Genomic DNA, 15206 nt, shown 5'->3' with positions numbered 1-15206 from the left:
ACCAAAGCTACCACCCTTACTGGTCCAGTAGGAAAAATGTCAATGTGTCTTACATTCCTGTGTTTAGCCTTTCCCATTCTTCAGGTTTCTCACAAATTCTCCTGTCTTTCCATGAAACCATCACTGGTGATGCTGTGACAAGATGAAGATGAGTGGGCTGGCACTGCAGTCACCTTTGAGAGGATATCTGTACTTTTTGGTGTTTGTACAATGGATCCTTCTACATTGTTAAACTGACCAAAGGGGTGATATAGAAAGAGCAGCAGTTATGGTGACTCAGAGAAGAGTCCTTCTAAGGAGACAAAATAAAACAAAAGAGGTGACAAGGATTCTCCAAATAAGACAGTCATGGAAGGCAGCACACATGGAAGGATTCTGTTAGGTGAGTCAGGTAACATCCACAATACACAAAAGCCAGACTGATAGGACCATCATAATTTCTATTCAGGATGTAGTTAAGAACATAATTAGGGCAGCATTAAGCTTATTATAGGAAGAAAATAGGCAAGAGTCCCAGCAAAAAAAAACAATGTCATGCTTTGTATTGGGTGTTAGAAGACTGATATTTTTGGCCTTCTTGTAAGGCTGTGCCCTTCTCCCAGCCCTGAGCAGGCCTGAGAGACCTTGTTTACCACAACAGACCAAATGATAGGATCTAGGTGGAGTTACCCACCTTAGCTTCACAGAACACAGAAGCAGAACTGCCCCTGGGCTTGCCTTGAGACATCTCTGGCCACGACCAAAAATGGATTATGGATTAACTCATTCATCTCCAGCTGAAACCAGGAGGGGTTTGGGGTTGGGCTTTCCCCCTTTAAATTGAGAGCTGAACATTAAAGCTTAGAGCCTTGATCAGAGAACTTTGTCTTGGCTTCATCTCTTCTCGCCCTCCGTCCCCTTTCATTCCCATCCCCACTTTCAGGTGAACCCAGTTGATTCATGGACACAGGCGGCTACATAAGGCCAGTAGTTTGGTGAAATAATATTGAGGAATTTTGGACAACCCATTACAAGTTTATATTCAACCACGGATTCTCTTCTATTACAATCTTGTGTAATATATGAAGAATTAAATTTTGAGGAAATACTCCTAGCATCATTTTTAACATGGGATATGTTTTATAAGTTGAAATGTGCATCTATTATGAGTTGGACAATATTCCATAGCCCTTCACAAAAGGATATTACTTGAGCCAGCTGTTTGCTTCATCAGAATCCTGCTTGAAGAGCATGTACCTGCTGCTCCTACATCACATTTAAATCAGGGAGCATGTATGGTTACTGTAGTGAAGGACACAGTCTATTAGTGAGAATTCCTCTTTGATAGTGAGATGCTGTTCTATAGTTAGTAAATATAGCTTTTAGGTTTGGCCTCAGTATTTAATGAGGCTGTTCAGTTTTCCTCAGCTGTATGCACACCATGTCATGCTGAAGAAAGCAAAGGGCTTTTCTTTCATCTGGGATTTTGTGATACATCTATATATAACAAAGAGAATCAAGAGTGGGAATTTATTTTCTAAATAACATTTCACAAGATCAAACATAATTTTTGAGGACTCTTGTCCCTTCACTTGCTAAAGAGACACACTGCATTCTGAAAGTGATCACACTTTACATATGCCTGCTTAAGATTACACATTTAGCAAAATCAACTTCTGTTGACCTTCTGTTAAGGTCCATTGAAATTTCTTGTCTAGGTTATAACTTGATCTTCTGATGAATCTCTGTATATTCAAGCTTTTCTTTGTACTATTTTTCCTCTTAGTGAATGTTACTTGATATCCTTGCTTGGACTGAGTGTGACTTCCCATAGAAGCTCTGAGGGAATCATCCCTGTATTTTGACTCTCCTCAATGTACACTGGGCACAGGATAGGATAAAACTTAGATTATAGCCAGTTTGTCATAAATGTTGATCTGAAGACAGATACTTTAATCCCATTAGGTATTTTCCAAAATTTTATGACCTAAGTGCCTTAAATACTTCATTTATTCCTTCAGAAATTCCAATGGCTTTGTATGCTTTCTTTTCTTCTCACTTGGGAAATTTCCATCATAATCTATATATAACTCCCTTATCAAAACCATTTACATCTTTAGATCATTCTAACATTTTATAAATGTTAATACCATAGCCCACAAGAGGCTTAACAAAAAATTCACAATCTATTGTGAGAATATATATTCAGGGGTGAGAAATAAGCAATTTATATTCCTTCTTTCTAAGTTCTCAGTGGCACCACATTTCAAAATTATCATAGTTCACTCTAGGATAACACTGAAATAATTCATTTTACATACAAAAAATGACAGTGTTTCTTCTGAGACTGTAGACATCCTGCAATCAGTCACATTAAAAATACTTTACGCAGTACATCTGGAGACAACTTTATATTACCTAAGTAGTTATTACCTTTCCAAGTTGTACAGATACTGGCCAGCCATGTCATTTTTCTTGATAGAGGTTTTTTGATAGAGGTTTGGTAACATTTAAAAAGCCCTGGTGTGATTATTTTAATTTAACAGAGCTAAAGATATGAAAATGGCTGTGGTTTAATTTAGAAGATAAGATAAGCCCTGTGCTGGATCTGCCTATCTTTGGATATTTATCTGTTTTTAAAGAAGATTTACTAGATATAAATATCTTTTAAGTTATTAACATGTTTATGCCTGCATAAAATTTAAAATATGTATATATCATAATTAAAGTCATAGATGTGTTAGTCTTGTATGAGTGAGGACAATGTCCAGTATTAAAAACATCTTCTGATCTAGGAGTAGTAAACTCTTTAAAACATGTTACCTATTCCAAGGAAAGATTCAGACCCATATTATCATTTTATATTTATTGTACCTGTGTGGATATATTGATTAAATATATTTTTGTCCTTTCATATCAATTGTTATTTTCATCAGGAACAAAATGAACTAGGGTCAAGTTAACAAGTTTAATTTACTTGCAATTCATTGGCTATTAAGTATATGATGTGAATAACAAACCATGTCTCATGTGTATATTCTATATATAATTAATAAAAAGTCAATTTTAATAAGCCATGAATTTGTGTCTATTGCTTCTCTGGGATTCCTGTTTCCAAATTTTCATTGTCAAGTGAAAACTTCACATAGAAATCTTTAGTAAGCACAGTTTTATGTTGGGCAGAAAGTAAACCAGTCTAGAGCAGAAGAATACTGAAGGGCATTTTATCTCAGAGGAAAATTAACTGCAGGAATAGCTGACAGTGAGACCCAGCATAGGGTAGCATAAATGTTCTCTGCTGGCAGCAGGCTGTGTGGCTCTTGGCAACTTATCTTTTGATTATCTGTGGGGTTCTGTGAATATCAAAGTCTTTGCTTCCTTTGCTAGTTTTGGAGGCAAATGGCTGGAAAAACTTTTAGAGTCTTTTGAGAAGTCTTTCTATGAATATGAGAGAAGCTATAAAAAATGAGAATAAAATAACTATTAAGATATAAAATGAATACTTTTTGGCCTGATATTTCTTCTTTGTGTAATAGGGATAATATTGACACAGTGGGACCATCAAAAATAATGGTGGCCACCTTAACCTTAACCCTGAGCCTAATCCTATTCTAACCCTCACCTCTTAATTTCCTAACCTCCTAAACCTAATTCTAAAAACACTTATCCTAATCCTAACAATGACTGTTTAATCCCCTAACCCTAACTCAAACCCTGCTTGCTGTGGGGCATATTACTTAATTACAACTTTTGAAGTAAGAAACCCTTTATTAATCTTGCTCTTTTGAGATGTGCACATCCACCTTTAATCTGAGTTATAGATTCTTTTGACAACCTACATATATAAAGGAGTTTGAACAGGGTGGTGTGTTTTTTTCTGAGATAGGGTCTCTCTGTATAGTCCTGGCTGTCTTGGAACTCACTCTGTAGACCAGGCTGGTCTTGAACTAAGAAAACCCCCTTCCTCTGCCTCCCAAGTGCTGGGATTAAAGGCGTGGGCCACCATTGTCTGGCTAGGGCAGTGTTTTGTTTTTTGTACTTGCCCTACTTTTTTTTTTTATAAAACAAAGGTGAATTGTTTGTTTCTTTGTGTTTTAAAACTGGTATTAGTAAGTACTTATTTCGGCCTGGCAGTGCCTTTAATCCCAGCACTTGGGAAGCAGAGGCAGGCGGATTTCTGAGTTCCAGGCCAGCCTGGTCTACAAAGTGAGCTCCAGGACAGCCAAGGCTATACAGAGAAACCCTGTCTCGAAAAACAAAAAAGCAAAACAACAACAACAAAAAACCCTGTCTCAAGAAACAAAAACAAAAACAAATTCCTTTTTGGGGCCATGTGTGGTGGTGCATGAATTCCAATGCTTGGGTGGAGAACACGGGAGAGCTCGAGGTCAGTGAGCTTGAGGTCAGCCTGGGCTCATAATTAGTTTTAGGGTAACCTACACTTCTTCAGTCAATGCTAACCAATAATCAATAATCAATTCTAATCAATAGCCAATAATGATTAATAATTGATGGCGCATGCCTTTAATGTCACTACTTGGGAGGCAGAGGCAGGCGGATTTCTGAGTTCAAGGCCTGCCTGATCTACACAATGTGTTCCAGGACAGCTAGGGCTACACAGAGATGGCTGCTGACCTGAGACTACATTTCCCATAAGAACTAGTGCCAAAATGGCTGTTGGAGAACTAACTGCATATGTGTAGCAAACTCAATCCAAGATGGCGGCCAGCCTTCAAACTACATATACCATAATGGCGCGAGGAAAAAGCAACATGGCGTCTGGCCAGAGACTACATTTCCCATGAAGGCTTGGGGCCGGCGCACTCACCACGTGTTTAGAGATCCCCTTGGAGCTGATTGTCTTCCACACCAGCCCGGAGACCTCCGCTGCCACTGCTGTGGTGATCCCGGAGGAGCACAGGGTCTCGGTGGCATCAGCAGGCTCCTTCTGACATCACAAACCGTGCGACGACGTGATCCAATCACCACTGTCAAAGAACAGGGAGATGACTGGAGCTTCCAGGTACAGTGTCAGGTGGGTGGAAGCAGAGGTTCCAGGCTACCAGTGAGCGTGTGGAGGCAACTGTGAATCTTAGGCAGGGGCATGACTGGAGCTGCCTCCAGTTACTGGCTGGCAGACCTATGGACACACCCCAGACTTGTATAAAGGAGAACTGTATCATGTTGGGCGTTATTATTGAAAGACCCCCAGAAGGGGAGACCCTCACTCTAGTCTTGGGAGATTGAGGCCAGCAAACAGAAAGAGGCTTTATTTCAGGAATCAGCCAGGCTGAGGTCAAGACTCATAATGAGGGGTGTTGATATGGAGGCCAGGGGGAGAAGGGAATTTAAATGAATAAAACACAAACCAGGGGTGTGAATGGGAAACCAAGGAAGAACATCATAAAAATAGTGAAAAGTCCCAACTCATTATTCAGTCAGTCATGTGGGAAACATCTTGTACATATTTTTCTCAAGAATGTAACCTTGCTCAACCATCTAATTTGTGGTCAGCCAGTTCCCAGAACAACCCAGCTGACCTGTATTTTTAGTTCTGCTTTCTTTGTGGTCAGCTGGTTCCTGGAACCTGGAGCTAGTGAACCGGCTGGCCTGCATTCTTGGCTCAGCTCTAGGGGTCATAAAAACTTCCCCTACCACTCATAAATTTTCATATCTTTCAATTTTCACCTGGTCATCGTTTTCATGCGGACACAAGGGTCACCAGTGTGTGTGAAACTGACCATCGATGGGCTGTGATTACTATTCTGGGCTTTCACTTTAAGATCTAAAATAAAACACTTAAGTACAGACACAGTGGTACCTTCCTTAAATCCCAGGAGATGAGCATCAAGCAGATCTCTGATTCAATCGTCCTGGTACAAAACAAGTTTTAGGTAAAGAAAAGCTTAGATACACTCAAAGTGTTACACATGTATTACCCAGCATTCATGAGACAGAGCCATGTAGATCTGAGTTCAAGGTTCATCTACAGAGCAAGTTCAAGCACAGCAATCTTAGGCAGTGAAGTTGTTGAAAAATTTAAGGTTGGCAATGATGTAATAGAAGGGGCCATGTTCCAGCCCCAGCAAGCAGAGGAACTCAGCAGCTTTGTCCATGTGGCTCTGCTGTTAGAGAAAAGAATAGAAGGGACGACTGAGACAATTGATGCTGGTTGGCTGTAGTTAAAAAATTAGTGGTGATGAAGAAGAAACCAGCATCACTGAGGTGAAATCTTCTGTGAGTGTTTTCTGAGAGGACAAAGAAGCTGTGTTCCAGAGATAGCCAAGGTTGTCCCTTGTTGTGCACCTGGAGTTGATCATGTGTGAGAATCACCCAGGTGGTATTGGTTTTAATTGCATAAATGAATCTGTCATGCAGAGCAGCTAAGGCTTGGCACAGTGAAGGGAATGTACAAGAGGAAAACAGTGAATCTCAGTTGCAGGGGAAGAACCCGGCATATTGAAGATGTCAGTCCCATGGGATGAGCAGAAAGAACAGCAGCAGCAGTAAAGTGGAGTCAAGCAAACCTAGAGTGCTACAGAGGGAAGAGCTGGTGAAGTGACCCAATCTCTTGTGTGGATCCCAGATACTAGAATAAGAAACTGTAATATTGCAGGGTGGTGGTGGTGCACATCTTTAATCCCAGCACTTGGGAGGCAGAGGCAGGCGGATTTCTGAGTTTAAGGCCAGCCTGTTCTACAGAGTGAGTTCCAGGACAGCCAAGGCTATACAGAGGAACCCTGTCTCGAAAAAAAAAAAAAAAAAAAAAAAAAAAAAAAAACAAAGAGACTGTAATATTGAAGTTACCTTTGAAACCCTAATACTTTGAGATTCCAGAGCTGTGGGGTACCTGCTCAGAAAAACAGTTTCAAACAGTGCAGTAACAGATAGTGAGGTTGGTCTTTGGACAAACTACCTTTTCTACTGCCATGCATGGCTTGTGCATGAACAGGAGCATGTTTCAATAATAAGGACCTCAGGCACAAAGATTAGTTTGTAAAGCACAATCAGTTCTGTTTTAGAGAGTGCACAAAGTCCACTTGAGCAAATATCTTATGAGAAGCCCTCCTTGTCAACAGCCAGTCAAGGTACAACTGCAGGGTTAAGTTTCATATAGATAACTAATGCACCATACAGAAAAAAAGTTAGCCTACCCATCATGGTTGTCAGATGATTTTACCCCCTTGGTTTGTTCCTGCAGATTATGCCAGTCATGCAGCTTTTAAAATATTAAGTTGCTGACCTGTGTGTTAATGTCCCAATCTTGCTGTAACTGCAATAAATACCCAGCACCCCTAGACTTGGTCTCTCAGATTCGATCTCACATGAAGCTGACTGGTAAGAATCCTTATTACAGAGCTCATAATAAAGACCTCCATGTGTTTGCATTACAATAGGCTCCTTGTTGGTCGTTGGGGCCTCTGTGATGTGGACATAACATTTTAGTGCATTGACTGGAACCCCAAAACGCTCAGGACTCCCAACTAAAGGATTGAAAGGCTGGTTGTTAAGATGAACCATTGTTTCTATGTCAGTGGCTTGTCTGCCAGATTTGTGTCTTTGTGCCTTGGTTTTCAGGTTTTTGAGTATTGTGGAGGGAGGTGACTAAATTGAACCGAGAACCCTGCTACAGTGGATACGGTGGAGAGTCGCAGCCCCAAAGTGCTTCAAATATGTTCCAGAGCCTGGTATAGTGGATGGTGTTTCTCTGGTCTTAATTTCTGGGAAGGTTAGAGCAGACTTGGAGCCCTGCTACAGGGCTCACAGCTGTCATCCTGTCTTCATTTTCTCCTCTGAGTGGAGGAATCTGCTGGGTAGCCTTTACCGCCCCCTTGTGGCTGTCTGCATTGTGTGTGGCACTTTGTCATTCTCTCACTGAGGAAATGAGACAGACTCCATCCTAATGGATTTAGTTACCAGCCCCACACCTTGGGTTAAATCCTTCTTAACAACAGGACCTAGACCAACTGACTAGTCCATGACAGAGAGCTCTTCGAGACAGCATCAATGGTAAAATCAGGCTCTGCCTACCTTATTTTACAGGGTAGAAAGACAAAGACCTCATTTTCTACCTCCTGAACTACCCTCTGCCCAGTTCATGTGTGACTCTGTAGTTTTGAACTTGGAGCTGTCATGAGATAGAAGGTCGTTCTTCATCGATTCTCACAAATTTAGCATATCTTCCTTGGACCAGAGATCCTGTCCTTTGTTGGTGCCCATTTCCAGTTGTGTGGTATAATCTGCTTTTCTGTCCACCTTCCAGCTGTTTTAGCCTCCTCTTTGGTAGCACTGGCCTGGCAACCCAGAGTTAAAGATGCTCACCCCAGGTCAGCACAGCCTCTGAGCTCTCCATTCCAGTGGATTCTTCCCTGCTCTGAGCCAAATGCCCTCCCTATTTTGTCCTTGCTCAGCCACAACTCCAACTCCCTCTTGTGGTGGGAGAAGCTCCTGTAATTTATATGGTTAGTTCCTTGGGTTGGGGTTATAACAACTTCCTCATTTATTATTTTTCTGTGTCATAATTGTCTTAAGTTCTCAGCATTTCAGAGCTACAGTCATCTGAAGGAGCCTCAATCGAGGGCCTGCCCTCATCAGAATGGCTGGTTGCTATGTCTGTGAGAGACAGTGTTGATGATTGATTAGGAAGGCTCCTCCACTGAGGATGGCAATATCCCTAAGCAAGTGGTCCTGGGCTGGATGAGAGAGCAGGCTGAGCTTAAGACAGTGACCAAGCAAGAGAGCAAGCCAGGAGACAGTGTTTGTCCATGCTTTTTTATTGTATATTTTATTTACATTTCAGATGCCATCTCCTTTCCCCATGCCTTTCCCCAAGAAAACCCCTATCCCATGCCTTTTTTTTTTTTTTGCTTTTATATACTTTTTTAAAAAATATTAATTAAAGACATTATAAGTTTGGTAATGCTGAGTCAGAAGTGTAACCCAATACTCAACCTAGATATATCAACTATCTTTGACTGGTGGAGACATGTGAACATTTGCCTTCATGTCCCCCCCCCTTCTCTCTCTCATCACCTAGCTTCTCCTCTCCTACTTCTCCTCCTCTCCTTACTCCTTCTCTTCCTCTTGGTACTCCTTCCCACCTTAGTTTCTCTTACATATCACCCTTCCTGTTAAAATACAACTTTTCTCTCAAAATACAATTAGAGCATAATTATGCCAGTTTGTACCAGTGAGGTACAAGATAGTCCTAATACCCAGTCCATCATTTTGTTGACTAACCAGAACCTCTGTCATCTATCCTAACTAAAACTCTTAATTCTGAACCTGGATTTTTCCTTGGCTTTAGAATGAATGTCAGCTGAAAACCATCCACTCAAAACATTTCTCTCAAGATAAATAGCCAGGATTGGCTATGAGACCATAGGTCTTCAACCCCGTCATAGATCCAGAATGGCTGAGTTAATTGTCCATACTTTTGCTTTCAGTTTCTAATCTAAGCTCCCAAAATGATGGACTGTGATCTGACAGAACCATGTACAACAGACATTTATTACCTGAGATGCTTTTGTTTAGAGGAGTCAATCACAGCAGCAGAGTAGCCAGCTGCAGATTTTGATTCATTTTCCCCCTCTTGCCCTCGCTTGTCTCTCACCACACCTGTTGCTGGTTCTCCCTGATTTCCCCTTCTTATCTGCTCTCCCATGCAGTTCTCTCTCTTTCATCTGCCTCCTATGATTGCTTTACTCCCCCTTCTGAGTGAGATTCGACCATGTTCATTTAGGCCTTTCTTCTTGTTTAGTTTCTTTGTGTCTATGGAGTCTAGTGTGGGTTTCCTGTATTTTATGATTATTATTCACTTGTAAGTGAGTACATACATGTATGTGCTTTTGGGTCTGGGATACCTCAATCGAGATGATAGTTTCTAGCTGTATCCATTTGCCTGCAAAATTCATGATTTCCTTGTATTTAATACCTAAATAGTTTTTTCTTTTGTAAATGTACCACATTTTCTATATCCATATTTTGGTTGAGCAGCACCTGTATCATTTCCACTTTCAAGTTATTATAAATAAAATGGCTCTGAATTAGTGGAGTCCCTACTTTAGGTCACCTGCCTTCACAGAGTTCCTATTGTATCTCCTGTTGGTCCTTTGAGAATCTGTGTGCTCCTGGATATCCATGATGGTGTATCAAGTCTGTATTGGGTTAGGTGCATCCTCTCAACTGAGGCCAGATGTGGAAGCCCAGTTATGGGAACATATTCCAATGATAGACAGCAGCTTTAGGGACAGCTCCTGCTACAGGTGTTGGAGGACCATCATGAAGACTGAGCTGCACATCTGCTACTTACAGGCCATCGGTCCTTTGTCCAGCCTGTGTGTGTTATTGTTTTTGTCTCAGTTTCTTAATGTCCCCAAGTATCAAGGTTAATTGAGGCTGCTGGTATTCCTCTGGAGTTCCTATCCTGTTCAGTGCCCATAATCTTTCCCCCAACTTTTCCATCAGAGTTACCAAGGTGCATGCAATGTTTGATTGTTGATCTCTGCTTCTGCTTCAGTCAGCTGCTGGTGGAGCCTCTCAATGGACAATTATGCAAGGCTCCTGTGTGGGAGCATCACAGAGTATCCTTAATAATGTCATAGATTCAAGCTTGTCCATGTTGGCCTCAAATTGAATAAGTTTTCATAGTCCACTCCTTTATTCTCTGCTCCAGCTTTACTTCCACATTTCTGTTAGACAGGATAAACTTTGTTCTGGGTGTCTCCAGTGTTGTGGTTGAATCTGATCCTTCAGCTTTCTTCTCATGCTCCCATACATTCCCCATTTGGACTCTGTCCCTCAATCACATAAGACACTGTGCACACATTTGCTGTTCAATGCTATGCTATTTTGCAAACCTGGTGGTTTTATATTTTTAACTTTATTCATTCTGTTTTTGGTTTTCTAGAACAAAATTCTCTGTTAAGCAATTCCTGTTCTGATTGTAGATATAGAAAGCACATAAGCCACCTGACATGTTTTTGTTCAATAAGCACATGATTTTTTGCTGCTCTTCATCCACATATTTAATTTTGAAATTCAGCCTAATATATAAATTATATTCTATTTCTCTGGATTGCTTATGCTCATGTCATCAATATTATCTGATGCTTCAGATTCATTGAATTGCAGGTGTATGATGTTCTGCCTCTTATGTTTGTTGTAAAATTTTTTATAAATAAGTGTATTATGGCTGGGTACATGAATATGAATGTGTGCCTCATCTTTACTGTTGTCAGAAGATGGCCTCGGAACTCATGATCTTGAAGATATGGACAGGTGGTGGTCCACATGTGTATGCTAGAAATTGACCATTATTATGTGTAAGACCAGCAAGAGCTTCCATCTCCTGAGCTATAGCTGCTGAACTGCATTCTTTATTTCTGATCAACATATACATTACTGCTGGGTGGTGGTACTAAATGCCTTTAATGCCAGCACTTGAGAGACAGAGACAGGATTTCTGAGTTCCAGGCCAGCCTGGTCTACAGAGTGAGTTCCAAGATAGCCAGGGCTATACACAGAAACCCTGTCTCGAAAACACACACACACACAAAAACAAACAAAACAAAACATATATATTACTAATATTTTCATCTGTAAATTTTTAACTGTTTACACATGCATTACCTTTTAATAAAATTTAATTAATGTTGCTGTTTAAGCTGGTTCACTTTATGTTTATGCAAGGTGAATACAGAACTGCAGTGAATGCATAATTCTTTGCAGTAACTTCAGTAAAGAACTGTGAGTTCATTCTATCATTTTTGTTTCCTGGTTTATTTTGTAGCAGAGTGAGGTTCTTAACATGTAAGTTTTGCTGTCCTGAAAGTCATTGCATAGACTGTGCTGGCATCCAGCTGAATGACATACACCTGCCTGTACCTATGTGATTAAAGACATGAGCAAATATATGCAGCTTGCCCATCATTTTTGTAGTTAGTAATTGTTAATACAGCTTTTCAGATGTGTGCTCAGTACTGTTGATCTGTTTCCCCCTGCATATCCCTCCCAGTTGCCATTTGTGTTGCAAGGCTTTATCCTATTCAAAGGGATCAGAAACAACACAGGTGAAACTTATAATTCAATTTCCTTCTAAAATGACAGAACGATTAGATTATAACTTCTGTTTCAGGAAATAAGTGGAGGAAGCACAAGAATTACATTAATACATTGTCTAGAAAGTATCCATTTATTTACAGTGATGTCATAATCATGCTTTCTGTTGTACATATGTGTGTAATATTTTAGGATGCAGTGACTTATGATGATGTGCATGTGAACTTCACTGCAGAAGAGTGGAATTTGCTGGATCCTTCCCAGAAGAATCTCTACAAAGATGTGATGCTTGAAACCTACCAAAACCTCACTGCTATAGGTAAGACTGTGAATTTTGTTTTGCTTTTCAAAATAATGGAACAAGTGATTCTTGGTTATTGATGAGCCTCTGTTATTTCAATTGAGAACAAGGAAGATTGAGCTGAATAAATCAGGTTCAGTGCTGTCAAAATTCACAATAACTTGAATTTTACCTAATTTCCAATACTATATCATTCATTTTCTGGAACTATGTTTTAGGTTACAGTTGGGAAAATCATCATATTGAAGAACAACGTCAAAGTTCTAGAAGATGTGAAAGGTAGTTTTCATGTGCAAGCTAATACAAATATGCCTGTGAGGAAATTTTATTGTGTTCTGGAAGCTCTAATGAAAAGCAAGCATGTAAAAAAAATCAATCCTTTAAGTATAGCTATGATTATAATATTCTCCCAAAGCCATGTTCCTCAATGTCAATTATCTGATTTATGTTTGTAAGGCATTCCTCTAAGGAAGAAGACATGGAAACAATGCCTTAAGAGATACCTTTAATTGATTTGTAGCTCCATTAGAGCTTTGCTTTGGAACTACCAATTTGAATAGTCTCATAATATTTAGATGTTGCACTGTGAGTAGTGATAAATATATATCCAAACCCATCCAATAAGCAAATAGTCCATGGTAAATTTGGTGATACTCATATTCCTGTAGTGACATTTCTAAGTTTATTGAGTGGTCAGTTAGTGAGAGTGAAGAAAGTCATGGAGAAACCTTAATCCATATACCACATGTCTACAAAGAACAAAATGTCAAATGGTGTGAATTCAATATGTAAACCTTTCAGTCGTTCTTCTATTAATGGGTATATCAAGTGTCAGAATAGATAAAACTTTGTGAGCATAGGGATGTTGAAAGAAGCAACATACCTCTTTCTACTCCAAAAAATGAGAAGATATGTAGTATCTTTCTGAATATGATAGGTGTTTGCAAATAATTGGTTTTCTGAATTTACTGGGGACATCTCCAAGTCACACTGCAGAAAATCTCTATGGGTACTAGACGTTTAGAAATTCTTCTGTTTGTCCTGGCTCACAGTGCTGCTGTGGTGTGATTCACACTACAGGAAAAACTAACAAAACAATCAGTGTTTTAATACCCTGATATCTTCTGACATGTAAAATACATCATATAGAAATATAGCAACCTTGAACCTCAAAGTTATAAAACCTTAAGATATGAATGTTCTTTATTATTAGACTGACTGCAAAATTTATTCATATTGGTAAAATGATTGATCAGGTAATGAATGTGGTAAAGCTTTCACATGTGCCCATTATTGTTGCAGGCATGAAAGAAGTCATACTGGAGTGAAACCTTATGAATGTAATCAATGTGGTAAAGCCTTTTCAAGTCAAAGTCATCTCCAATATCATAAAAGAACACATAGTGGAGAGAAAACACATGAATGTAATCAATGTGGTAAAGCCTTTTCATGTCACAGTCATCTCCGATCTCATAAAAGAACACACACTGGAGAGAAACCTTATGAATGTAATCACTGTGATAAAGCCTTTTCATGTCACAGTAGTCTCCAAAGTCATAAAAGAACTCATACTGGAGAGAAACCTTATGAATGTAACCAATGTGGTAAAGCCTTTTCATGTCACAGTAGTCTCCGATATCATAAAAGAACACACACTGGAGAGAAACCTTATGAATGTCATCAATGTGGTAAAGCATTTTCATGTCACAGTCATCTCCAAAGACATGAAAGAATACACACTGGAGAGAAACCTTATGAATGTAATCAATGTGGTAAAGCTTATTCAAGTCACAGTAGTCTTCAATATCATAAAAGAACACATACTGGAGAGAAACCTTATGAATGTAACCAATGTGATAAAGCCTTTTCATGTCACAGTACTCTCCAATATCATAAAACAACACATACCAGAGAGAGACCTTTTGAATGTAATCAATGTGGTAAAGCCTTTTCATGTCACAGTCATCTTCAAAGACATAAAAGAACACACACTGGAGAGAAACCTTATGAATGTAATCAATGTGGTAAAGCCTTTTCATGTCACAGTACTCTCCAATATCATAAAAGAACACATACTGGAGAGAAACCCCATGAATGTAATGAATGTGGTAAAGCCTTTTCATGTCACAGTGGTCTCCAAAGACATAAAAGAAAACACACTGGAGAGAAACCTTATGAATGTAATCAATGTGGTAAAGGCTTTTCATGTCACAGTAGTCTCCGATATCATAAAAGAACACATACTGGAGAGAAACCTTATGAATGTAGTCAATGTGGTAAAGCCTTTTCTTGTCACAGTCATCTCCAATGTCATAAGAGAACACATACTCGAGAGAAACCTTATGAATGTAATCAATGTGCTAAAGGCTTTACACAACAAGGTCATCTCCGATATCATAACAGAACCCATACCAGAGAGAAACCTTAGTTATGTAATCAATGTGGAAAAAAACCATTTATACGTGAAAAGTTTCCAGAGACATAAATGATCACATACTGGAGAGAAACTGTATGAATGTGATTAATATGGTAAAAGCCTTTTTCACAAATTTTTGTTTCCACAACCATAAAAGGACGCATATTGGGAAAAAAAATCTATGAATGTAATCATTGTGATAAAAGCCTTTGTATGTTCCATTAGTCTTGAAAACATAAAAGATCCCATATTGAAAGAAACCTCATGAATGTAACCAATGTGGTAAAGACTTTTCACAACTTTACTGTAGGGAACCACTCTGCCAAATGTTGGAACCCACACTGCCCCAAGCTTGGAGGCTAAATTGTTCTGGCTCGTACTGCTGCTCTAGTCTGTTGGTCAGGGTTTAGGAAGGGCTAGAGAGTGAGGATGGACCCAAAGAATAGAGAC

The 15206-nt window shown here is 39.5% G+C and overlaps 1 protein-coding gene across 1 annotated transcript in view; it reads left to right on the top strand.

Annotated features, from left to right (window-relative positions):
- The first annotated feature begins 4780 nt into the window (after nucleotides 1–4780).
- LOC143433985 (uncharacterized) overlaps nucleotides 4781–15206 on the top strand; it is a 29862-nt gene continuing 19436 nt past the window's right edge. Inside the window, exons 1-4 of the mRNA XM_076928145.1 lie at nucleotides 4781–5002; nucleotides 12232–12358; nucleotides 12559–12619; nucleotides 13643–14664. Coding sequence (XP_076784260.1) covers nucleotides 4781–5002; nucleotides 12232–12358; nucleotides 12559–12619; nucleotides 13643–14664 — 1432 coding nt within the window. The remainder of the gene's footprint in view (nucleotides 5003–12231; nucleotides 12359–12558; nucleotides 12620–13642; nucleotides 14665–15206) is intronic.

The sequence above is a fragment of the Arvicanthis niloticus genome (genome assembly GCF_011762505.2).
Source record: "Arvicanthis niloticus isolate mArvNil1 chromosome Y unlocalized genomic scaffold, mArvNil1.pat.X SUPER_Y_unloc_2, whole genome shotgun sequence".
Classification (NCBI taxonomy): domain Eukaryota; kingdom Metazoa; phylum Chordata; class Mammalia; order Rodentia; family Muridae; genus Arvicanthis; species Arvicanthis niloticus.
The sequence above is the reverse complement of the archived record's forward strand: the minus strand, read 5'-3'. Positions and strand labels throughout refer to the sequence as shown.